The 27,278-nt window shown below is 35.3% G+C and overlaps 2 protein-coding genes and 1 pseudogene across 6 annotated transcripts; 2 read left to right on the forward strand and 1 right to left on the reverse strand.

Moving 5' to 3' along the window:
- The first annotated feature begins 876 nt into the window (after positions 1 to 876).
- On the forward strand, positions 877 to 3,147 carry LOC110820704 (putative amino acid permease 7; annotated as a pseudogene). Its single transcript, XR_015818756.1, has 7 exons — positions 877 to 932; positions 985 to 1,262; positions 1,352 to 1,445; positions 1,679 to 1,887; positions 2,029 to 2,162; positions 2,301 to 2,528; positions 2,740 to 3,147. The product of XR_015818756.1 is annotated as a putative amino acid permease 7 (transcript).
- On the reverse strand, positions 2,652 to 26,213 carry PA200 (proteasome activating protein 200). 4 transcript variants are annotated; one of them, XM_088218822.1, is made up of 37 exons: positions 25,953 to 26,213; positions 24,976 to 25,078; positions 24,775 to 24,887; positions 24,246 to 24,368; positions 23,486 to 23,587; positions 23,236 to 23,401; positions 22,846 to 22,962; positions 22,677 to 22,744; positions 22,476 to 22,577; positions 22,168 to 22,384; positions 21,743 to 21,985; positions 21,525 to 21,652; positions 21,235 to 21,352; positions 20,925 to 21,143; positions 20,675 to 20,830; positions 20,453 to 20,529; positions 20,154 to 20,362; positions 19,639 to 19,855; positions 19,475 to 19,554; positions 19,246 to 19,363; positions 18,981 to 19,151; positions 18,522 to 18,690; positions 18,401 to 18,444; positions 18,251 to 18,293; positions 18,028 to 18,173; positions 17,683 to 17,777; positions 16,660 to 17,561; positions 15,859 to 16,143; positions 15,663 to 15,758; positions 14,812 to 14,990; positions 14,350 to 14,431; positions 13,960 to 14,078; positions 9,308 to 9,385; positions 7,151 to 7,243; positions 5,712 to 5,865; positions 5,552 to 5,611; positions 2,652 to 3,029 (listed from the first exon to the last, which is right to left on the reverse strand). In XM_088218822.1, the coding sequence occupies exons 1-36, from the start codon at positions 26,111 to 26,113 to the stop codon at positions 5,570 to 5,572; spliced, it is 5,535 nt and encodes a 1,844-aa protein (XP_088074948.1). In that variant the 5' UTR covers positions 26,114 to 26,213; the 3' UTR covers positions 2,652 to 3,029; positions 5,552 to 5,569. The 4 variants fall into 4 exon arrangements, with proteins under 4 accessions (XP_088074948.1, XP_088074947.1, XP_088074946.1 ...); XM_088218821.1 differs by lacking the exon at positions 2,652 to 3,029 and adding an exon at positions 4,540 to 5,324; XM_088218820.1 differs by lacking the exon at positions 2,652 to 3,029 and having other exon boundaries at positions 5,454 to 5,611.
- Positions 4,098 to 5,521, forward strand: MYB80 (myb domain protein 103). Its single transcript, XM_022050413.2, has 3 exons — positions 4,098 to 4,230; positions 4,320 to 4,449; positions 4,655 to 5,521. Exons 1-3 carry the CDS (start codon positions 4,098 to 4,100, stop codon positions 5,367 to 5,369), a joined length of 978 nt encoding a protein of 325 aa, XP_021906105.1. The 3' UTR covers positions 5,370 to 5,521.
- Positions 26,214 to 27,278: the final 1,065 nt, after the last annotated feature.

Here is a 27,278-nt window from a genome sequence, read left to right on the forward strand (position 1 = left end):
TAAATGACTCTTTCATTCTTTACACATTTTATCCTTAATTTCTCTCTCTTCTTTCCTACTATATAATTTCTTATTGGCCTATCTATTGGTATTCCTAATTGTTCATTCTTTTTTTATGATTATTCATGGATTATTTAAATCCTTATCTATTATACTTAATTTCAAATCATGTTTTCTTAACTGTATTATTTTAGTTAATTTAATTGTATTACCATATTCTTTTGATTATTCTCAAATATCCATCATTTTACCTTTTACTCAAATTTTTTAACGTGAAAAAGTTATCCACTATTAATTGGATTAATTATCTAAAATAATTACTTTAACTGATAGAATTAATTATAATAATTCTAATGAAAATTACTTTAGAAAGTATATCAATAAATATAATTTTTTATATTTAATTAAGGTGGGATTATAAATGATAGTATAGTTGAGAGTAAGTTTTATCATACTTGGATATAACATTCGAATCCAAAACCTAATCCAAACTTGAATTTTTTTTTAATTTCTTAAATATTTTCAGATTTATAAATTATCCGACTATATAACTCGATCATTTTATTTTATTAATTTATCTTACTTTAGTATTTTTTTTCTCATCAATCTAAATATAATGGGATCAAAATCTACTATTTTGTTGGGTTGGAGTGATGAATACAATCTTTATGTGAGCTTATTTTGTTAATATATTACTCACAAAATTTTGATGAATACAATCACACACTACTAGCCGTACTTCACTCTTCTTCTTCTTCATTCAAGTTAAAAGTCTTGTCTTAGTGCGTTGATTATCTCTGACTCGAAAGTCTCTGCTCTAACTTAGGTAACCATGGCAATCCGACGTTCTCTTGAGTCAGCTAATACGGAAGACTAATGGCCATCCGCCCAGAACTGGTAACTATTATACATACGCTTAAACCTCGTTTTGGGTACCACTCTGTTCCAGTGCTCATTGCTTTTTCTTCACTGTTGAATTTGAAGCGCACAGAAATATTATATAAAATATGTATCGACTCAATCAGGAACCTTATGGAGTTGCATTGCTCATATAATCACTGCCGTTATCGGCTCCGGCGTGCTGTCGCTGGCGTGGAGTACTGCGCAGCTTGGTTGGATCGAAGGGCCGGTTGCTATTCTCTGTTTTGCGATCGTTATCTACGTTTCTTCTTTTCTTCTTGCTGATTGTTATAGGTCTCCTGACCCTGTCACTGGGGATCGAAACTATTCTTACATGCAAGCAGTTAGGGTCTTTCTTAAGGGTGAAATTTCTTCTTCATCTTCTTTAGCCTCTTCCTAAAATTTAGGTTTGTCTGGTTTTCTGAATCCTAATTGGGTAATAATTTATCAGGTAGAAAGCAGGAATGGTTCTGTGGGTTCCTTCAGAATCGGAGCGTGTATGGTTTTGGTGTAGCCTACGTTATTACCACTTCAACCAGTATGAGGTACTCGACGATGGAAGATGATGATTTTTGGTTTCTTTGTTTATATTATTATAACCCATTACTCCTGATTTAACATTAAATTAACTCTGTGTGTTTGTAAAAAGCTCACACTGTAATCTTATCGAACTTTCTTTTTTGTATGTTTCTGCTCAAACTTCTTTGTTGATTTTTGGTTTGATTTGAGGAAGGCTTTCTCACATGGTTGTTTCTTTTTTTGGTTTGGGTGTTTGCAGAGCAATTCAAAGGGCCAATTGCTACCACAGAGAAGGCCATCAGGCTCCATGTGTTTATGGAAGCACCGTTTATATGGTGGTGTTTGGACTTACTCAGGTTGTGATGTCACAGATTCCTGATAACATCCAGCGGCTATCAGCTATTGCAGCAATCATGTCTTTTGCGTACTCCTTCATTGGACTTGGACTTGGTTTGGCACAAGTTATAAGTAAGTATAAGTCTGTCATTCAACATCTCCCTCATGATTTCCTTCACCAGAGACATATACAAAAATCCTTTTATGTGTGTATATATATATGTATATAGTGTCAGTTTCTTTACTTTCTAAATTTCACGTTTGTAAATGCAGTAAATGGAAGAATTAAGGGGAACATAACTGGAGTTCCGGCTTCTTCTACTGCAAACAAATTATGGTTAATATTCCAAGCACTTGGAGATATTGCTTTTGCCTATCCATATTCAATTATCCTTCTAGAGATACAGGTATAAGCTTCCCATCTTTTTAACTATAACATATATATATATATATGTATATATTTTATTAGGGACAGCATAATCCAACATTGAAAAGCAGCAGAAAAAACTGAAACTATATATAATGGTTGATTTTCTTGATTGAATGATACTCTGAAATCTACTCCACCAGAAAACAAAGTCATGAAGAAGGCTTCAGTGCTTGCAATCTTTATTACCATCTTCTTTTACCTATGCTGTGGAGGCTTTGGATATGCAGCTTTCGGCAGCCTTACGCCTGGAAATATCTTGACTGGATTCGGATTTTAGGAGCCTTACTGACTTATCGACTTTGCTAATATATGCATCGTTATTCATTTGATCAGAGGATATCAGGTATAATACATCCCAATTTGCTCAGAAATTTTCTTTTCCCTGCCAATAACTAATTATTGCTCTAAGCTCTGACATCATGTATAATATTTAACCCACATATGTGAATCTTCACGTGATAAGAATAAATCATTAAATCATCTGAGAAAGAAATTTAATCTAGAGAGAAGCTGGAAATATCCCTAATCGACCTCTTTAATTCATGTCTATGTAGATCAATAGTCAGCCAGTATTTGCATCAATAGAAAGACGGGCTGTAAAGAAATTCCCCAGAAAGCAGATTTGTAAACAAGTTCTATAGCATCAAGCTCCCAGGGTTACCATCCTTTCAGATGAACCTCCTCAATCTATGCTATCGAACCATCTACGTTGCATCGACAACTGCAGTTGCAATGATCTTCCCTTACTTCAACCAAGTTTTGGGAGTGCTAGGAGCTTTGAACTTTCGGCCTCTAACTATATATTTCCCGGTGGAGATGTACTTTGTGCAGAACAACATTGCTCCTTGGACAAGAAAATGGATTATTCTTAGAACATTTAGCTGTATTTGCTTAATTATAACCCTACTACGTTTAATTGGGTCAGTTCAAGGGCTTATAAGTGCCAAATTGATATGAGAATATTATCAGATTATAAAAAATATTTGTCTTTTTTTTTCTGTTTCATAGTTGAGTAATAGATAAATTAGTAAAACACATGGAGAATGTGTATACACATTAACCAGAACTTTGTGCATGCAAAATTTACTCCAAAATTTGTCCAGGCATTAGAATTGAGTAGGTTCAGAAACTATTTTAAGAAACCAGTATTTTTGGTAACTAATTTATACTTTTCCTCGAAAAGCAATAAATAATTTAACATTCACTATTTTTCTAGATGGTACTCATATTGTAACGTAACATCTGGCCATTATTAAGCCACTAACTACACAAAACAATACCTACGGCTGAGAGACAGCTCAAGCGAGGAACAGATTAACACAAAGCACTCTCCCGGAGACTCCTCATGGAACTGGCATGGCACGGCCTTCCTGCACAACTTTGATATGATTTGGCACCATGTGCACGCATGCTGCGACCCCACACGTGGGAGAGAAACAAACAACCTTGAAACTTGCTCCCTCTGTGTGCGTGCGTGTGTTTGTGCGACCAAGATCACATCATATTGCATAAGCTCACAGAGGAAGTCAACCAGAGGAGAGAACCAGAAACAAAAAGAGAGTTTTGACCGGGCGCCTTGTGGGTGAGCTACCGGCCAATCTCTCACGCTCTCAATGGCGTTGAATTCTTTAATAAAATCATGCACCTTTGATGCTATCACCAACAAAACTCGTATATAACAATAACCCTTTCCCATTTCTTTTCTCACTTCACCATCATATTCTACAATATTTTCCCATAACAACTTCATTCTACTTCTTTTTTCCCCTTTATTTCATCCCAAAACCAAAAAGACTAGCTTAATAAAATTTATAAAATTCTCTTTTACTACCGTCTCTTATTCTATACTCTTCCTTTCTTCTTTACCCTAAAAACACCAAATAAAAAGGAAAAAAAAAAAAAAGACCCTGAGATGGGGCGGATTCCATGCTGTGAGAAAGACAATGTGAAGAGAGGGCAATGGACACCTGAGGAAGACAACAAGCTCTCTTCCTACATTGCCCAACATGGAACCCGTAACTGGCGCCTTATCCCCAAGAATGCTGGTAAAACACTCCCTCCTCCCTCTCCCTAAAATCCTATTGAAAAGTAATTGATAACTTAATATATTAACTCTAACAGTTTGTTCTTTCAGGTCTCCAAAGATGTGGCAAGAGCTGTAGGCTGCGGTGGACAAATTACCTTCGCCCTGACCTTAAGCACGGCCAATTCTCTGATGGCGAAGAACAAATCATTGTGAAACTGCACTCTGTCGTTGGAAACCGGTAGGCAACACAGATCACCATTTCCAAACTATAATAGCATGTCAAAAAGAAAAACACCCAAGGAACGCATAGACAATTTAACCCTTTGCCTTCTGTATCAACTTCATCATCATCTCATTTATTGAATTAGTTTCTAATAAATATTCTAATTCAGTTAAATGTTAACTAATTGTTAACTGATTGATACCTCAATGTTCTAACGCAGGTGGTCATTAATTGCAGCTCAGCTACCTGGCCGTACAGACAATGACGTTAAAAATCACTGGAACACCAAACTAAAAAAGAAGCTTTCAGGCATGGGTATCGATCCAGTCACCCACAAGCCGTTTTCCCACCTCATGGCTGAGATTGCCACCACATTAGCTCCACCCCAGGTGGCTCACCTTGCAGAAGCAGCTCTTGGCTGCTTCAAAGATGAAATGCTCCACCTCCTTACCAAGAAGCGCATTGACTTCCAACTCCAACAGTCAAATGCAACCCCAGGGAACACAGCAACTCCCCACATTACTAACAAACAAGAAGAAAAAGATGATACCATCGAGAAGATAAAGCTTAACATATCAAGAGCCATACAAGAGCCTGCCATCCTACCCTCCAACAAGATATGGGACTCCACTGGACCAACATCCATGAATTTTGCAGGGTCCTGCAGTGTGTTTCCTGCATCCGTTACTGGATTCCAATATGGCCCACCAGCTTTTGGCAACGAAGGGGCTGGATCACCATGGAGCCAGAGTATGTGTACTGGAAGCACGTGCACACCAGGGGAACAAACAGGCCAGTTGCAAGAAAAATTGGAGGATGAAAATGGACATGAGTCAGACGGAGGAAAAGAAATCAGGAACCGGACCAGCCTGTTCAACACAGATTGCATCCTGTGGGACATACCATCAGATGATTTGATGAATCCTATGCTTTAAGGGTTTCGTAAACAACTCAGCAGGCAAGAAATCTAACTTCCCGGGCAGTAATAAACTTCTTAAGGCAACCGTATGACACAAGTGTAAATAAAACTATTTTTTAAAGATTTATGAAAAAATATCACAAGGAAAAACATAATTCTCGCTATCAATCATTGTGTTTCTGCTGTACTGTTTCTTACAGTATAGAAGTATCTTAATCATGCAAAATATGATGATGATGAGGATGTATCAGCCAGGACCTGAAAGCACCAATTCAAGAAACTTATTAAAATTAAACAATTCACCAAATTATCTAACACAAAGCTAAAATATACAGTAGACTGAGTTGCATGGAACTACCTCAAGTTGCTCTTCAGTAAATGAATCTTTCTGAAGACTCCATGTGTCCGCATGGGTACGCCGGAACTCTGCAACTGCCTTTGTCACTGTAGATTTCACAGGTGATGGCTCCCCAGCAAAACGAGCCAGTAATGTAATGTGATCAGGCAACCATCTGACATTGATCTCAAAAGTAACATGTAAGTACAAGCACTAAACTAATGTGTGGAATACAAAAAATATATATTACTCCCACTGAAATATTAGCGTTTCATTATAATCTGAGAAATGCCAGGACCGATGAAAGCAATTCATAACTTTAAGAGAAAATGAAGATGCAAAATCAATCATTGAAAAAACAAGATACAACAACTAGCAAAGCAACCAAAATTCCATTTACACTCCGATTTGGATGTTGAAAAAATTCCATTTGCCTTAATTTCCCCAACTTGCCAGATGGTAATTCAGATTTAATCATGGTGGTGTTGAAGTAGTGCCAGAAAAGGTTAATTTTCTTGACTGCAACAATGCTACTATGGTATCTTTTCTCTGGAGTTCTATTTTCTAAATGTATCATATTTCCAAAGTGGCAAACATTGTTGAATGAACGTAAAAGTTCAGTAACCCAACTTCTTACATCAACTTGTCTCATACAAATTGCAAATCACCCCTCAAGATCTTCCCCACTGAAATTATTTGATTGGTTATTAGGAACTTCAGTTATCCAAAAATTTCACCTCAAATCCCCCATGAATATATCGACGAAACCAATACTTTAATAATCCTATTTCAAAAAAAAAAAAAAAACGTTCGCATGATAATCCAAGCACACCCACTTTATACCACGCTCTTGTTGAATAAAACCTTGCCTTTCAGGAAACTTCTTTTTTTATAGGATCAGAATATGAGTACTATTGACTTGTGCTATTATGAATAGCACTCAATATAAATGGTCCGCACATGTGAAACCAAGCATAATTTAAAAATATCATATCCAAAAATAAAAAGATAAACAAACGGCCTCTGGTATTTCGTCCAGCTTGCCAAATTTTACATGACTAACTGAAAAAAAAATAAAAATCCTGCTCAAACAGTCTAAATTATTAAATTGTACTTCCGGAAATAAATAATATTGGATTCTTTGGTTTGGGAGAAACGCTAGAAATTTTTAAGAAAAATTCTTATTCAAATGAGGATCTTGGAGAGAGGAAAGTGTACTTTGCCTTTCTCCTGCCAAAAGCACACAATTCCTTTAGGAGGATTCCTTTACACATTCTAAAGGAATTCAGATGCAATTTTTATATTGATGCAGATATATTACTTTTTTTGCTGCCTTTTTTAATCTCTTCTCTTATTTTCTTTCTGGAGGATCACTAATACTACTTCAGATTGTAATTTCTCAATCTTACTAATAAACTTTATTTTTTACAGAAGTATATGTACAATAAATGTGAGCATACCTGGGCATGTCATATGGAACAGATAACACAGAAGCCACCAAAGCAAGTACAGCACCGTGAACAGAAGCGACAGATTGACCTGAATTTGATTTCCTGCATTCATAATTAAACCATCTTTAAATCCAAAGATAAAAACATATCTACAGCCATTCAGTAACAGGACCAACTTTACTTAATCTTTTCCTGTTTGTAGGATCACAACAAAGTTGGCATCAGAAAGATTCACTTAACTATCACTTGTGTGTCTGCGACTATGTAGTTCATGAAGGTAAGGGCAGAATTATTGAAAAAGATACACCAACATGAGTATTTTTCCCACAACAAAAGTTTAAGAAAAAAGACATGAGTCTTTTTTTGCCATATCATAAAGATACACTATTACATTTTTAATCGGTAGGCTGTGTGCCTCATGCATTGATCTTTTGTCTGTGGTTTTGAAATGTAAAAAAAAAAATTAGGCATTGTGTGCTCGAGGAAAGCATTTGATAAGCAGCTCAACAGCAAAATGACTCGCAAAGGAGTACATCGAATAATTGACAACCCAATGATGAAGATGTTATCGCGCGAAAGATATACTATTATTAAAAGTCTTATTAGAGTTAGGAGTTTATTTTTTATTAGTATTATTTACTATTTGTATTAGAATCAATATTTCTAATATTATTAATATTGGTTTCTTATTCTTATTAAGTTTAGTATTCCTAATTTTACTAGTTTCTATTTTCTAGTTTAGTTCTAGTTAGGAAAAGATTATTAGAAATAATTTTGTATTTCATTTATTGGTCATTCAAATATTTAACAATATTTTTTTTAGATTTTTCATAATTGATTATGTAATTCAATTAATCCTTAGGTATGATATCTAAGAACCTTCGGTTTGAAATCTAGATTTTTTTTCCCAATTTCTTAGTAGAAAAATCAACTCTAATATGTCCTACATCAATTTGGTGGAGTTAAAAGTATCCTACACCACATATTCTCAAAACCCTACACCCAAACGACTCCTAAACCTATTTCAAGAAAAAGAAATTTCAAAAACCTTAAAACAGTCGCCAGCACTGTTCAGCAACTACCTGTTGGAGTTGGTCGACTGCCACCACCACCAAATCCAGAAAGGCCCGATGGATCGAGCACCAAAGCCCCTCCATGAAACTCAACTCGAAACTGCCATACTCATCGACGGAAGCTCCCATAGCCATTGCCTCTGGCAAATCCACACTTCTGCACGTCAGATCCTATACCGGCCTCAATTTAAGTTCAGCACCTCCAGTGAGCTACCAGCCAAATGGCCACCGTCGTCCAGTGACCAAAAGCTTGTGCATGAAGCCCATGCACGCCCAGCCGCGAGTAAGCCTTGTGCATTCTGTTATGTTTTGGCTTTTACAATCTTTTCCTATCCTAACTAAACTTTTTTAAGAGACATTCAGCTTCGGCAATGGTGACAAATGCTGAATTAAATACTAAATTTGAGACACTTAAGGCAACCACTAATACCAGATTGGAAGCAATGCAAAACTTTATCAAAGCAATCTTGGAAGAAACAAGACACCTACACACAACTCAAGTAGGTCATCTAATTTAAAATCTGCATGTGGTTCAAGCATTCCACTCTGCTCAAAGACATGTTGTGGATAATGCTGGAGACATTACAAAGAAGGTAAAGGTCGAAGCCCCTGGTTTTGATGGAAGAAGGAATCCTGATTTCTTTCTCAATTGACTTAATCAATGGAAGAATACTTCAACAGGTATGACATACCAGATGCGCGAAGAGTTTGATTTGCAACGATGAAGATGGTTGGACTTCAAACATATGGTGGTACACTATTGCTCAAAATATAATATAATTTGAAGACAACCAACAATTTAAAACATGGGATGATATGAAAATTATTCTTCGTGAGAAGTATCTACTTCCCAACTACTTTGACAAACTTCATGACTAATTTTATACTTTAATCCAGGGTAATATGTTGATAACTGAGAATATACAAAAGTTTGAAGAATTAAAAATTCCAAGTCAATTAGTTGAAAAGATAATAGTCAAGTAACATCTCAATTCAAGACAGGACCAAGAGTTGATATTAAAGAGACTTAATTCGACGACCTCCAGTAACTATAGCCCAAACTTATCAAGCTCCCTTTCATATAGAAGATTACCTGTCAGATCCAACTTCGAGGAAACATGAAACTCCCTTATGAGGAACTCTAGAACAAATTACGATGTGTGAGCAGGTTCTGCACAACGAACTTCAAATCAGGAAAAATCAGTTCCCAAAACAAGAGGCAAATAAATAGTTTGCTTCAGATGGGGAGGCTAGGCCATATGGGTTATCAACGCCCCCCAAAAAGTGACTTGCATACTAGAATGGAGGAAGATGATAAAAAAGATAGGGATCATGAAGTTTCCCTTGACGATGATGACTTAGCGGATGGCTACTGTCTAGTGGATGCTTCCCTTGTGTCTGTAGCCAGACATACTTGCAACACCTAGAACTGAGGAAGAAGATTGGCGTCGTACTACTATATTCTAAACCCTTGTCATTGTGGACCAAGAGCCAAAAAGCTTGTCATCAATGGAGGGAGTTGTGTGAATGTAGTATCAGCTTCAACAATAGAATATCTAAAGCTTACCATAAAACAATATGCACAATAATACAGGGTAGCATATCTTGATGAAATAATAAGTCCGGTAACTCAACAATGTCTTGTCTCTTTACAATATGGTAAATATGAAGATGTCATCTTATGAAATGTTGTTCCCAAGAAAGTAACTCATATTCTCCTTGGCCACCCTTGACGATGTGATTGCAATATACACCATAATGGAAGGCAAAACACATATTACTTTTCCATAGGGAAAAGAGATATTCTCTTGGAACCCATGATCACAAAAGATATTCGAAACTTCAAAGCCAATAAGACTGCTAAATTTGCAACAACTGATCAAAAGAAACAACTTAATTTTTTTCTCAAGAAAACAGTTTGAAGAAGAAAACAAAGAATCAAACATTGTTTATGCTATATTAAGTAAGGAGTTAAAAGAATAAGAAGCTTGTTCAACAGAAACAACACCAACAGAAGTGACTAGCCTACTGTCTCACTTTTGCTAACATTGCTCCACCAAACTTGTCAAATGAACTTCCTCTACTTCATAGCATTCAACATGTGATTGACTTAGTTTCGAGGTCTTAATTGCCTAACTTACCAGCATACTGTGTGAATCCAAGTGAACATGCTGAGTGTAAGCGACAAATCGATGAATTACTGTCTAAAGGGTTTATACGAGGAAGTTTAACCTCCTGTGTTGTGCCAGCTACTCACAACCAAGAAAGAAAAGACCTGGAGGATGCGCATTGATAGTCACACAATCAACAAGATCTCCATCAAGTATAGGTTTTTCATACCCTCATCTTGATGAAATGCTAGATCCATGGCATGCTCAACATATTTTTCCAAGATGAATTTGAAGAGTGGACATCACCAAATTTGTGTAAGGCTTGGAGATGAATAAAAAACACTACTGAAAACCAAAGATGGCTTGTATGAGTGGTTAGTCATGTCATTTGGACTGTCTAATGCCCTAAATACCTTCATGCACTTCATGACTAAAGCTTTCCAAGCTTTTTACAAGAGATCTCTTGTTGTCTATTTTGATAATATTCTTATCTTCAGTAAGTTTAAGGAGGAACATATTTTTCCCAGATAAATTTGGAGAGCGGACATAACCAAATTTGTGTAAGGCCTGGAGATGAATAGAAAACACTACTGAAAACCAAAGATGGCTTGTATGAGTGGTTAGTCATGCCATTCCGACTGTCTAATGCCCTAAATACTTTCATGCGCTTCATGAATAAAGTTTTTCAAGCTTTTTACAAGAGATCTCTTGTTGTCTATTTTGATAATATTCTTATCTTCAGTAAGTTTAAGGAGGAACATATCTCTCATTTACAACAAGTTATGAGACTAATCTGCCAAGAAAAACTCTATATTAACCTGAAAAAATGCAGATTCATGAAAATTAATGTTGTTTTCTTGGGATTTGTCTTCTCTTAAAGGAGTAGAAGTTGATTTAGAAAGGGTTAAATTCCAACAATGGCTAACTCTTAAGATTTTACATGAAGTGCGAAATCCACAAGTTGGTATCTTTTTACAAAAGATTTAATAAAGATCTTAGCACTATAGTGTACCCATTACAGACGAATTGGAAAATTTGTTTAGACCAAATAGTGTCTAGAGCTTTTGAGAACATCAAGAAGAAATTGACAAAAGCACTAGTATTATGTCTTCAAGACTTCTCCAAGGTATTCGAAGTGTTTATGATGCATCTTAAGTACGTATAAGAAGCTTACTTAGTCAGGAAGGACATCCAATAGCCTACTTTGGTGAGAAGCTTACGGATACAAAACAGAGGCATACCACATACAATAAAATACATCATCATCCAAGCACTTCGACAATGGTGTTATTATCTAATTCAGAAAGAGTTTGTCCTCTACTCTAACCACAAGGTTCTTAAATATATCAATTCTCATAGGAAACTTAGCCACCATCATGTAAGATGGGTAGCTTTTTGTAATCCAATATAAGCAAAAGGTTGAGAATCAAGTAGCAGATGCATTATACCGAAAGATCGTCATACTCACCTCCATGGCTGTCCAAGTTATGGGATTTGACTTGGTTAAAACAAATCATTCATCGTGCGAGGATTTTAGCATAATTTATCAAGACTAGTTGGTGGGAAGTGTGAACCTAATTGATATTGCACATTGAATACCTATGTAAAGGAACCTGTCTTTGTCTATCCAACACATCTCTCCGCCTAGAAGTAATATTGGAATTGCATTCAAGAGATATAGCTGGTCATTTCGAAAGAGATGAAACAATTGCTATGGTGGAAGATCGATTTTATTGGTCAAGTATAAAAAGCAATGTAGCTTGAACAGTTGTTAGGTGGCATGTCTGTCAAAATCAACAAAGGTTAGAAACATAATAGTCTACACACAACACAGTCTGTACCCCATGAGCCATGAACAGATATAAGCATGAACTTTGTACTTAGTCCGCCAAAAACAACTAGAAGCCATGATTCAATATTTGTGGTAGTGGATCAGTCTTATAAAATGATTCATTTCATACCATGAGCAAAGATCCTTGATGCTTCTCATATGGGACAAACTGTTCTTCAAAGTAGTTCGCTTACATGGGCTACCCCTATCCATTATTCTTGATCATGATAAAAGATTTGAGCTCCAGAGACCTCCTTCAATGTTGTGTGAGTAATCGTGTTACCAATTGCGATCTTGTTCTTCCTATTGCTGAATTTTCTTACAATAGTTTAGTAAACCAAAATCAGTCTTTTTGAATGGGTTATGAGCATACAACCAAGAAAACTTATTGATTTGGTTCGCTTACCACAAAATGCTCATCGTAGCATTAAGGTAGAAGACTTTGCTAAACATATACATGACATACAACATAGAGGTTAGACGATGAATTGCTCCAAGAAATGAAGGATACAAAGTTTGTTGATTTAAAAAGACTTGCTGATTTTAATGAAGGGAGATATGGTTATGGTATACATCAAACCTGGAAGTTCTCCTAAGGGCGTCTACAAGAAACCTCATTCCGAAAACTTTGATCCTTACAAAATTCTCAAAAAGATTAGTTCAAATGCTTATGTTATTGATTTCCCAAAATATATGAGTATAAGTAAGATCTTCAATGTTCTACTTCCTTCATACAAAGGAGGTGACCCTACAGTTTCTCATAATAGCATTCCTTTTAGCTTTCCAGACACAAAATATCAAGGATGAGGTTGAAGAAATTGTTAATTATCAAGAGGTAGCAACTAGCAATGGTACCTATCACAAGTTTCTAGTAAAATGGAAAGGACGTCCTCAAATTGATTGAACTTGGATCACAGAAGCTCACCTCAAGATGTTAAACCCTGTCACACATACCACATTCCATGATTTCAACTCGACGGAGCCGAGTTGCCCCTCCCCCCCAAGGGAGAATCGGTGGCACATAGCAATGACAGGATGTTATTTATTTTTAAAGTATTTTCAATTTATTATTTAAATTTCTTATTAGAGTTAGAAATTTATTTTTTATTAGTTTTTTGAGAAAAATGTTTTTTGAGATAAAGATTTTATTTTTTATTAATATTATTTTCTCTTTGTATTAGGATTAGTATTTCTAATATTATTAGTATTAATTTCTTATTCCTACTAGGGTTAGCATTCCTAATTTTATTAATTTCTATTTTCTAATTTAATTCTAGTTAGGAAAAAATTATTATAAATAACTCCACTTATTGATCATTCAAATATTCAATGATATTTTTTTAGAATTTCTCATAATTGATTGGGTGATTCAATCAACCTTTAGGTATGATGCCTAAGAACCCTAGTTGTGATATCTAAACTTTTTTTCCCCTCCCAATTTCTTAGTAGGCAAATTAATCCTAATTTCTCCTGCATGAAGAGGCTTCGCAGACTTAATCAAGAATTGCTCTCTCTCTCAAATATAGTTTCTTTTATCCCTTTCCTTCTTTCACTTTTCATCAGACAAAAAGAAGCTAACACCACAAACAAAAGGCAAAAGCTACATATGAAATGCAAGTAGATGGCTATTCATGAGTACCATCATGCATGATATGCACAAACCTAAAACCAACTAACAGGGATATTCATGAATAGATCATAAACACATGAAATATGAAATCCCTAGTAATAAGGTAAAGCAAGAGATAATAGTTTAAAGCTCATCAAATTTTTAAAGCAAAAAGGAAAAAAGGAAAAGCTTGCCTCCTCCTTCTTCGGATTGAATTTGCATCCTTATAAGCTCTCTCACGAAAGGCACTAGCTAAATCTTCGTCGCCACCCTTCATTAGTCCAGCTAGAACAGCAGCAGCATGCTCCCTCACCTAATCAAAGAAATAAACAATGAGCCAGCAGTATCAAAATCCTAAGCTTGGTACAGAGATTCTAGTCTATAACACTAACAGCTAATAATCCTCAAGAATCTTGAACATAATTCATATAAGAATAACCCTAAAACCATGAATATCATACCCTTGATGCGGCACCTGCTTGGTGCTTGTGAATGAGTTTGTCTTTTTATTTTTTACAAAAAATGAGAACGCATTTTTTACAAAAGTAAGAATCACTATCAACTAAAGACAACCAGGAACTTGCCTCCACTTGACTGTCAACAAGTAGCTTTTCTACAGTTCTCCAGATCTTTTGCTTCTCCCCACTTGAGAGAATGAAAGTATGCCTGTTAGAAGAAGATAATAAAACCTTTATTATCAATTTATCATTTGCACCACATACATGATTTTCTGTATTTAGATGTTTGAATATAACTCAATTATTTATATACTCAGTAAGGGAGACAACATAAAACCATAAAGGTGTACAAAGATAACTGGGATAACTAGGAGAGAGGAGATTTATTATTTCAAAAAAAAGAGAGAGGAGATTTATGAATAAAGGACAAGCGTCTTGATTCTTCCATAAAGTGACACTTTAATAAGTACAGATTTTCTTTTAAATAATAGCAAATATTTATTCAAGGTCATCAACGAACCAGGAAACACATAGGTTGCCTGATACAATTAAAGTCAAATTCATAAGTCTCTTAAAGGAGCACTATACCTAAACATAAAAGTTGGGAGATATGTTAGAGTTGCAGATCTTGTCCGCCAGTTTGAGTCATTTGCAGAAGAAAGAATAACTGAAACAGCTTTCTGGAGATGGGGCTCACGGAAAACCCTCCATTTTAGCAATTCGAAAGCTACTTTGGCCAATGTGGATAAATCTTTATTTGATGTTTCCTTCAAAAGTCCAGTAATATCTCTCAGATACAAAATGATGATGATCAATGTACTTGAAAATTTAATTTCAATAACAAATAATATTTGTAAAGCATGATATACCAGCTCCTCCAAAGAATATAAACATGTACTCTGAGAATCAATAAAATTTTGAAATAGTTGTTTTATTGAACTTGGATATTAGCATTTTGCTGTGTTGCCATGTCCCATGTCTAACTAGACCTTTTAGAACCCAAGTTTAATCATTTCTCTTTTTCAAAGATTAAACAAGATGTAGAGAAAGTCCATTTGAGGGGAGCTCTGATCCCCAGTCCTTTTATAAAGCTCAGGGGCAAAAATAGATCATGAGCAGACTGTTCAGTTAGTAGGTTTTTTCACAGCTTAATGGAATATCTATCTCATTGTTAAAAGGACACTCAAAGCTTGATTAACTGAGTCCTGAAGGTCAAACAATCATGCAATGTTGTAACCAGAATAATAGTGGTTCAAAATTTTCCTTTTCCATTTTAACATGATTTCTGAAATCATATCTCCTGATCATAATCATGTAGCCCTAATTAACTGTCCAGGATTAAACCAACAGAGATTTCGAAGAAGGGAAAAATTATAATAACATAAATGGATAGCAAAAAGGGAAAAAAAACTGAGACCATTGGAATCTACACCACATACCTGCAAGGAAATTATTGGGTGGAGAAGGCTCACAATTACGTCAAGCATATATGAAGATCTTCCAGACTTCAAAGTTGAGACGATAAAATGAAATAACTATAGATATTACCAAACATGAGCAGATCAGTAAGACCATTTTAGGTCGAAGGAAATATATATATTCAATTCCATTGTAAATAACTCAAAAAATTAGTACCGTTTCCATCCATTTGACATCATCTTGTGAGTCAGCATGATTTACATTAAGATGACCATTTTGAGTATTTACATCAGTGGAGGCCTCCAGACTATCAGACATGCCAGTTTTCTGAATGTTTGCGACTGCTTCAGATGCTCTTTCTGTAACCAACTGGAACCAGCTTTCCTCCTTTAGGTGGTGACTAATATCAGATTTCATGTCAGGATTATCTTGAGAAAATGACATATAAAGCCGAATGTTTGAGCATAACACTGAAAGGGTAACACCTATAGCTTCCCGGACCTATTTACAAATGAAATGTGCATCAGAATACACAAAAGGAAAGAAAACACGCATTCCATGTGTAGCAGAAATATTAATTACATAATGACTCCATTTTCCAAACAAGAAATAACAGAAGATATTAATTATTGTTCTCTTGTACAAGTGAAACTGCAGAACCAGAGATGTATGATAACACACCGATAAGAAAATGATTCCCCGAATAAAAACATGAACCTCTAAATAAAACTCCCCCCTAAAAACAGTGATTTTGCATGATGAAGAAAAAAAGGGCAATTATTTTTTTAACATGTTCATGCCATCAGTATCCGATTTCAGAATGTGTTATAAAGACTACCCGATTATCAATTCTGCAAGGCTGTTAAATAGTCTTATTTCCATATTCTCTCAACCTTTTGTACCTTTTGTTATGAGGCAGAAGGAAGAGACTCGAATAAAGTACAAAACATGCCCACACTCAAAAAAAGAAACATGACATAACCAAAAACTGGAGAAATATATGAAGAGAAGGTATACTTGCGCAGATGAATGGCACATACTACCCAGCAGCTCATTCAGAAGTTTATCATGTAACTGTACTTCAGATATTGGCATCTTCTGTGGGGATAATTCTATTAATGCAGCAGAAAGAAATGCATAACGCTTAGCAACTACAGATGTTGATACAGTTGAAGGTAAAGGAGTCACCAAACAGTCCAAAATTTGCTGCCTCATAACAGGAACTCTTGTTCCATACTTGCCCTTTCCTGTGACTGCATAACGTATGCATGCTGCCCACTCAGGTATGGACTCCACTGATTGAGAGAGAATAATATTCTGCAACTGGACCATCATCCAGCTGTCCCATGCCTCCAGCAAACCATCAACATCAGAGTGCAGAACTCCAGCCAATGCTTCAGCAGCAACACACTGTTTGGACCTTTCCTTTGCATTAGCAAACTCCTCTAACGTGCTTCTAAGAGCCGATAGAACAGGCGTGCCACATTCTTGCAGTAAGCGCTTAAAGATGCGTGCAAAATTTGAGTAAAAAATATCATGTCCTAATAAAGATAGCCAACAAGGAGTTCGTGGCCATGAAGCCGAAAAGTCAAAATAGAAATGGGTGATTGATTTGTCTGCCAGGCTCTGAAAGGAAGAGTTCCCATGATTTCCTCTGGAAGATGCATTCTCCGTATCGGAAATTATATGAACATGAGAGAGACTATTGAAAGTCTCACCAAAAAACCCTTCTTCTTGGAAAATTTGGGTCAATGCACCTTCAAGTGATGATTTGGTATTTTCTTGTGTGTTCCTGGAGAGTACATGCTGATATCCAGCAGACATCTTGTAAGGTGATTCTTTCAATAGTGTATTTAGGGCTGAGATTGCAAGTATTCTTGTCTGAGGAAGTTGACTTTTGAGATTCTTCAGGAAGTGACCTGACCATGCATCAACAAGACAACAATAAAGTTTGGACAGGTAATAATAGTTGAACATAATCAACAGACCTTTCCTGCAAGAATCTGAACAAACAATCCTCAAACCAATTAGAACACTAACCAGCAGTTTCACTCAAAATTTTGGAAGAAATGTTCGGGTTATTTCTAGAGGCCATAGCCAACAAGAGCAGGACTCTATTGGCCATCAGATTGTACCTGAGAGAAGGAAAAAGAAAAATAAGCCAGTCCTAGAATATTTCAAATCCGAGATCCAAGAAACTAAAATGAATTGATGATAATGGGAAACATCAATGGTCTGCGTATAAATGCATGATAGTTTGTTGGAGGCCAAAAACAACTATGGCACAAACAAATAATATCCAGTAGCCAGCAATTTTACTAGCAAAAGAAAAAGTAGCCAGCTAGTTTCTTGCAAAAGAAAATAGCCAGCAAGTTGGATCCTTACCTCCAATGCAAGCTAGTCGAATCAAAACTCATAGAACTAATTTGAGAAACTAGATCTGTAAAATCTGGTGCATCTACGTGATTGTCCAAAGCCCTGAATATGTTTCTGGAAACTCCCGCAAAGTGAATGTTGTACTTGACAAAAAGCTGTCAACGAAAAGAAATTGTTAACCAAAAAATTGAGGGGAAAAAAATTCCTCTAAAGATATACTGAAAGATTTTACCTCATTGATCGCTTTCTGAGCTTTCAGTGATTCATGATGAGAACTGAAAGAGATGAAAATATTACATAAGATTAGTTTATATGACAAAACCTCATGAGTGTTAATATAACTGAAAACCAAGGACTTGCAGAACTAGGAACTTAAGGTCACCTTGAAAGAATTCCAAGGAGAAATGATGAGAATGCCTTTTGATCCTAGAATCACAGAAGAAAATATAAGAAACAGTGTACACTTCTGAAATATGTTATAATGTTTTATACAGAATGATTACCATTGTCAAATGCTTGAGAACTGTTTGGGTTGAAAGAAGAGCACAAGAACCCAGAACAGCATATTCTGGTGTGCTGGGGTTTAGCAGGTTCTGAGTAAGAGAAAGCACACACTTGGAAACCAATGACGGCCATCTCTTCATCATCTTCAAGAGAGTTTTTCCAGCAAGCCTGGAAACCAAGCCAATAACTTCACATAAGATACAAAAAAAACAACCTTCCGTTTATTCCTTTGCATAGGACAGGAGAGGAGCTAAATCCAAATGAAATGATAAAGTAAAAGGCCATGATTGAAACCTTAAATGACTTGATATGAACCAAATTCATGGAACAAGCAGATAAGAGAATCTTATTACATGGTTATTAAAATTGTAAAAGTCACAAGACCCAAAACAGTGAATCCATAGTCAAACAATTTACAAGTCAATGCATCACAGGATCATAAATTATCAGGGACTCACGCTCGAACAGTCTCATAGCTATGCAAAGAGAGCTTTAGGAGATCCTCCATCAAAAGAATCATATGGTCTGATGCAGAAAAATTCCCATTTGTTCGAAACAGATGATATGATGATTGTGATGATCTCCATGTATTGTGCATATATGCCTTGTCAATAAGTGCCCACCTTGGTCTGGAATACAATAAAAGGCTCATAACTTAGATTTCAGTACTTTACTAACTGTTCAAGCAACAATCCAGCAGTATCTCAGGAAGGGAGTTCCTACCTTCTCTTTCCCTTAGAATGAGAACCCACAATAAAATTCATTGGAGGTTCTATAATTGCAGCAGATTCCAACTTCCAAGCCTGCCTGTGATTCGACCACTCATCATATTCTAAACTTCCTGGCAATATGTCAGGGAAGAAAACTCTGTGAGGCGGACTGACAATGCTGATGCAAAAAATATCTAGCAAAACTTCAAAGAGCCTTAAATCATCTAGCCAATGTTCATTACCATAGTTCCCCAGGGCATCCATAATACGTATGATGAGTATCAGCAGGATACTATCATCTGACTTTTCCTCTAACAAATATCTGTCACCGTTGCAAATATCAGCATTGATCAGTGATTATACCCACCTTAATAATATTCAAATTAACAATGAATATAAACCTTACTTGCAGGCTGCATGTATAATCTCAGCAGCTTTTTCCCTCAGTTCTGTACTGCCAACACGCGAGCCAGTTGCACCAGCCATTAAAAAGGAAGCATGAGATGGATCTTCAACTGTCCCATTCCTGGATGATGGCCTGAAATCAGGCAAGCAAGATAAAACACCTTGCAGAGAAGAATCAATACGCAGAAGAGTCACTTTCAAATGCTCTTTCTCATTCCCTGCATCATAAATTCCATAAGTGATATAGTGCCAGACATCCATAAGATATAAGACAATGAAATTCTATTTTTTTTTTTTTTTTTTGAAATAAGAACTTCTAAATAATATGATGTGAAAAAAAAAAATACAGAAATGTACAATTAATAGCGTCTCAACATTTGTCACAGAGATGATAGTTGACATCATCATACAGAAGTTTTTCTTTTGAAAAAAAAATGAAGCATAATAGCTCAATAAAACTGTTGTTCTTAAGCTAAATTTTCTGCTGCTACAGTGTTCCACGGAAAATGAAATTACCCAGATCAGAATGCATTTTAGTTTGGGATATTCTTAGAAGATCATCTAAAGCTGATTGAAAATGATGGTTTAGAAGTTCTTCAGCAAATTTAACTTCATCATCGCTAGGAACATGCCATTTGGGACACATGTTGGGTTCATCAGTGGTGTAGTCTTTTGTGCTAATCCAATCCTCCAATGCAAAAGCGGCAGGATGACGTAAAACACACCTAGTCGGAGATCAAAAATTTATTTCAAGGAGATTTAGGATATAAAAAAAAAAAAAAAAAAGTGTGATCACTGTTATTGAGGTAGCATACTTGTACTGATCAATAGGATAATAAAGAACCAGGCTCCCAAGGAGAGAGCGAAGAAGATGATCACCAGCTCCATTAACCTGTCATTTTGTAACAAACAGAATAAACACAAAGACCAGGGACCTATGATATCAGTTAGTTATACGGATAAGAGCATACAACTGAATAGTATAAGACTTTCTGGGGAAAACTGAACAGAAAATTAGTATTGAAGAATGAAAAAACCTTCCAAGACGGAGAATCAAATGCAGAAAAAATAGCTTCTTTGAATTGATCCTTATAACGTAGAAGTGTATGACCTCCATAACTGATGGCAACTGATAATACTTTCAACTGATAATCAATTGCTGTTTCAAGAGCTGGAGAAAGAGTTGCCTTTGCCTAAAGAAGAAAAGAAGATAAAGATTTAACTAGAGTCATTAGAAGCAATGAAAATCTCGAGGAGAAAACAATTAACAAGTAGGATCCAGAAAACCTTGGTCAAAACTGATACATCCAGACTATCTCTTCCACCATATCCTGTAACAGGAGTTCCTTCTAGAGAGGATATAACAGATGAAAGGATTGGTTCAACAAGATGAACAGCTGCTTCTTGAGGATTTGAATGAACACATGCACAACAAAGTAGACCAACTTCGGCAACTGCTCCAGGAAGAATATTTGTCCGCACAAACTTAGAAATTTTCTTCAAAGCCTGTCCAGCATTAAAAGAAAAAAGTTTACCAAAATACTTCCCTGGAAGAAGCAACTGAACCGAACATTTGAAGTCAAGTCACGACTGACACCTGATTATATAGTGATTTTGAAAGCCTGCCAAGCAAGATTTCTAGCATGCAGTAGTAGTAAGGACCATCTTCGACCAGGAAAGTTCCAGTTGTTGGTGATGAATGTAGGCCTTCATTTCTGCAACATCAGATCCCATAAACAATGAGTCAAGGATAATGGCCAAGGAAAAAGGTGAACGAGGAAGAGACAGAGAAGAACCAACAAACAACTAGATGCAGGGGAACATAATCCAATACAATGAAACAATCACTCAAGACCATAAAGGGGCACGAAGGAATGCCACACTCACACAACACTGCCGGGCTCCAAATGTAGAAGCAAAGAAAATAAGCGACATAGGAACTCATCTAGCCATTCAGAAAATCGGATCATTGGCATCAACGACAACTCTTCTACATCATCGTCAAGCATAGCCATCTGCAATTATAAGTGGAACATGAAACTCCCAGTTGAAGTATGATTAATCAAATGATGTTAGAAATGTTTTGGAAGAAATGAAGAGCTCACACTCGAAAATATGGAACCGATAAGTTGCATGGTTGCTGAAGTTTTAGGAGGATCATTGGCATCCATACCAAGTAGTGCATTTGAAAGTGAAACCATGAGAAGATTAATGAACATTTCACTATTGACACCAGCACCAAGATTATCCGGTTGAAGTGAAGAAGCTGATATAGATGTGAGAAAAATTGAACGCGAGGCAAATGCTACTGATGTTACAGCAGTTTTCAATTGGTGAGTGGCAGTTGTCTGACTAGACATAAAATTTAACAGAAGAGATATTAATCAAGAAAAGTCACAGCCAAAGATGTGCGAATAACTACCAGTCAATTAAGCTCACTAAAGAAGCACATGAATCTTTTTGCAAGGAAAATCTCCCACAAGCTAATATGAAATTCCATCATCTAAAGAATTCATGTGACACCACTAACCGTTTCCAAGGCCATATGGAATCGAGACTCTAAGAAAGGAAGAACCAAGGAGGGCTCCACGTACGACAAAATGGAAGTTGCAGCAGCAACTGTCTCAGAAAGATGTTCATTCTTGCTATATTGACCACGGTCAATTAATTTCAACAATGCATTAACAAAGGAACTTCTTTCTGATTTTCCTAGATAAGGTTTAGCTTGATCATTATCTTCTCCTTTCCTGCCAGCGAAGTTATCTTAGCTGAGAGAGTCTAAATAAAATGCCAAAGCAAATGCTGAACAAATATGTCGTCATGCTATTAAACTCTTACTGCTGCTCGTGCTGTAAATGCTTCTGGAATGTAATTACCAAATGAAGCAAAAATCTTTCCAATGAATAAGTCCATCGACCACCATTCGAGGGATGGTAATATCTATAAATATAAGCACAATAACAGCCAATGAATAAGAATTTCAGGAATCCAGAAAATCTAGAAATAAGAAATAAAACATTAAAATGTCAGTAAACAAACTGTTCTAAGAGGTTGACCAATTTCTCGAAGTGCTCTTGGGCTGAAGTACCAGGTTTAATCAGATACACCTGTAATTGCAATTGTGCAACATAATAAAACATTAGCAACCATATACAGAGATAATAATTCAAAGAATCACTTAACATGAAGATGAAGTTCATAATCCTACAATTGATTTTGCTATAGCTTTTGCTGGGGTGACAGTTCTATTCGAGAACAAGAACCTTGTATTTCTTGGAACATCCACAGAAAAAGGATATGATCCACTTCCATTTGCAACAGGAACCTGGAATTGCAAGACAGAAGCATGAAATTGAGCATCAGCAAAATCCAAAAAGTTTCAAATTTACTTTCATTTTCCTGCGAAGCCCCTTGGCACTTTATTTTCAGGAGTTGGGCATACATTTTATTTTGGCTATCTAGACCTTTATCCAGTTCAATATATGATACAATTCTTTTCCAAAAATAATTTCCCTGCTAGCACATTTAAATGACTTAACCCAGGAACATCAAACACATATTAGATCGTACTCCAAAACACTTGAACGATCCAACACACCTCAAACATATTTAAAAATCTACTGAAAAGCGAAGGTAGGAAGCACTCCCAGTTGATAAGGCGGTAGTTCTTTATAACCCTAGCTATAACGGCGGTCCATTGGCTGTTCCAAAATTGGCAATTTGGAATTGTGTCCCACAGGTCCAGACATTTTTTAATCCAATCTCTGTCATTCAAAATAACAAAGTAAGCTTGCTCCCATAGTCAATGAAAAACCATGAAACGTCTACACGAACATATTACTACTTACTCTGAAAAGAATTCCTGGTTGTCTGGATTTGTTGGAAGAAACAGTCTCATAAAACCAGATCCTTCAAAGGATGAATTGTGCCATGGATTTTCCAAAAGAGATCTGCAAGTTTGTTATAAACTACTTAAAGGCAAGTTAAGCAACTAAGAATTCTACCATTAACACCTTTTTTTAGAAGACAATTGACACCTAATGATAAATGTAATCAATTTCAACAAGTACTCTCAGGACCTAACTGAAGTATTGTCAAGACTAGGCACAACTAACAGCAGCTTAAATTATCCAGGTGACAAGACTAATTCCATACAAAGCTATCTTCTCTTCAGTCTATCAACCTAAATGAATATTAGAAAATTAGCTAGAAATAAGCAACCACTGCCTTTTGCATGTTAAAAACAATATCTTTAACCATATAGGAATCATTTATAAGTGAGCAAAACACCATATAATTTCCAAAAAGAAAATTAGTGCATTAGCATGGACATTATAAAGTGGCATTTAAACTACAAATTAGACCAAATACATCATTAAATCCAGTAATTCATTCTCTGAAATGCAAAATCAAGAAATGGACCTTCAAAAGCCCCATAGAATTTACATATGGGAGATGTAACTTGAAACAGGTGAAGCAAATTTTAACTTATATAATAGTTAACAAGGTTTCACGCCACTTTGACAACATAGATGACCCTACCGATGGATATCCTGAAGCATCAGAATTGAACTTCATATTTTGATAGAGAAGTCTTAGGAAACTTGCCTAAACTCAGACCATATTTCAAAGGCAGAACCTTGAGGAAAGAATCGCCTACAGGATCGAACAAGCGAAGTAACAGTCTCAAAATGCCGCTGTCTCAACCTCCACCCCTCTGGACCTGTATTCCTGGGACACATATGAAGTTTTAAAAGCAAAATGAAAAAACAAGGTAATTTAGAAGCAATGCAATCATATAAAACTATTAAGAGAACATAAAAAACAGTAACAATTTCCAATAACTATAAATTAAAAAATTGAAAGGAAAAGAGAGAGAGCGAAGGCCTGCTTCAAATATTATATATATACAGAAACAGCTTCAAAGATATTGACTTCGAAAAGGAACTGGTTGAATTAAAGCATTTAAAGGATCATTGGCTTAAAAATTGCAGTAGGAATAGAACCATCTGGTTGAACCACTGAATCAAAAAAGGCAGTGGGAACGAAATCCTTCGATAAGATAACATGCCTTGACAATTTCATCAGTCTAGTTGGCAATATAAGACATATGAAAATTGAAGATTTTAAAACTCACCTTGTGAAATGTGTATGAATCAGGGTATCATACAAAGGCCTCCACTGGACTTTCAAGGACAATTTTTTTCGGTACTTATTCAGCACTCTCACTAACACATTTCCCCATCTAACCTAATCCTCTCAAACAGAACATAAGTATTAGGCAAATACAAAGAAACAAAATGTGAACTAATGAAATTCTTTATGTTATATGTAATACCTGGGCGTAGAGATTGTGTTCTGATATATGGAATAATTCTAACCCAGTTTCCACGAGTGCATTCACATCTTCCAAGGATAACTCACTTTTTGCTTTTATAAATCTGCAATAAAGTAGATATAATAAGACCTTAATCCGGCCCAAACTTTGTATAAAATTTAGTTATAATCGGCAGTGAATGACAGCTGATCCTCTATAAACATTAAATTTGAGCAGGAGTCTTCCATCAACCAATAAAATTGTAAAGGTGATAGCAATTATGATACTAAAGTTCAGTCGAAACCAGCAACATTTGTCCATACTACTGATATTATATAGCTATCCTTTGAACAAAATCTAGTAGTCAAGAAATAATCAATTATCCTTAGAGCTGGATATATGCAATAGGAATAACTACGAGTACCTCACCTCCTGGCAAACGTTTTAAAGAGTGTAATATCTTGCTGTATATACATAAAGGAAAATCCATGTGATTTCCAGCACAGTCAGTGCCTCAACGCCATTAACACCATGAGTAACAAATACATCTGAATAGTTGTTTGCAACACTACTGGATGGTCAAAGTCGCCTTACTAGCCAAGTAGTCAAAGTTTGCCTCACGAGTAAACAACAAAAGGAAAATCCGGTTTTCTCTCTAAACTCGATACTCAATAACATAATTAACCAAAAATAAGTGAGGGCCAAGTTCAAACTTCTATTAAGAATAATTCAATCCCCTTCTATTAAGAAGTGATTGAAACTTTGTAAAAGGAAGAACAATTCATACCGAAACCAATCACAGCAAGACAAACAAACACACATTGAAGACATGTACGGAACAGGATAATCTTTTGTAACAAGCACCTGACTCGAAGAAACGAACCAGAAGTAATAACCATAAGTTAAGACCAGCAAGAGATGCACAATTATGCATAGACAGGAGCAAATTCATAAATTAAAGAAGAAAGGTAGACAATCATGAGTAGAGATGAACTGACAGCTCGATGACGGAGATCCATTTGAGAGTAGCATAGACGGATTCAGGATCGTCTGGTCGGTAGGATGTCTTTACGGAGGAGAGGACGCGAGAGAAGGCTTCCTTCTCTTTCTTGGTTTCCTCGGCGACTGGTGGCGGTAGCCATGCATTGTACAGATGCATCTCTCTCTGTGTTCGTTTCAGGCTTTGCTGTTAAGAAATGGAGAAAGCGAAAATGAATTTAGGAGGAAGCGAAGAGAGGTGTACATGGATACACACATATATCTATATATCTATATATACACACAGTCATTTTCTTGGGTTTCTTTTTTAACAAGAAAAACAGACCCAAAGTTTTTCCTTGCTGCTTTACCGACATCTTGGTACAGTAATTAATAATTTCATCTGTACAGTATTTATATTATAATCAAAATCATTTGTTTTTTAAATTTAAAAGTTCCAATAATTAAAAATTAATTATAATAATTTTGATACAAAAAATAAATTTATTTTATTTAAGCAATTTAGATGATAATAAGAATAAAAATAATTATCTTTTAAAATGATTAATTATCTGTTTAAAAAATATATTTTTTAAAATTATCTTTATGCTAATCAAGGAATATGTAAAAAATTTATGCTTTAAAATAATTTTGTAAATTTATATCAAATTATAACAGGAAAAATTTATAATAATGATTTTTTAAATAGATAAATCCCTAAAACACGTCAAAATAATTCAAATAATCGCAAATTTTTTAACATATAAAATATTATTAATTATCTTATAAAATATACATAGAAACCCAAGATAAATGAGATAAAATTATATATGAAAATAACATTATAATTCAAAGTCAACTATACACTTTAACAAGGGAAGAAATAAAATTTTATTGACCAATTATTAAACGTATAAATAAAATTGATTTAATTATAGATTAAATATGTAAATCATAATTAATTTATGTGTGTCAACTTACTAAATTTTAGAAATTAAATAAAATTAAAATACATTTAAAACATAATTATACTTAGCATTTCACTTTTTAATTTAATGACTAATTAAGTTTGAATTTGAGACACAAAATAATATAATTTTTTTTAAAAAATTTAATAATTAAATAATTTATTTATTTATTTATTTATTTATTTAATAGACATCAAAAGGGGTCTTGGTCTTGCCTTAGAGCTCAAGTTGGATTTGACAAAAAAAAAATAATAATAATTTATGGAAAAGCGACTTTTTGATTCGGTAAAGACAAACAAGTCGATTGGATTACACGTTGCATTGTATAAGCCCTTTAAAAAAGCTACTTATTAAAAAAGCACTTTTTTTTCTTTTTTA

This window comes from Carica papaya, chromosome 4 (assembly GCF_054855325.1).
Source record: "Carica papaya isolate Zhongbai chromosome 4, ASM5485532v1, whole genome shotgun sequence".
NCBI classification, from domain to species: Eukaryota; Viridiplantae; Streptophyta; class Magnoliopsida; order Brassicales; family Caricaceae; genus Carica; species Carica papaya.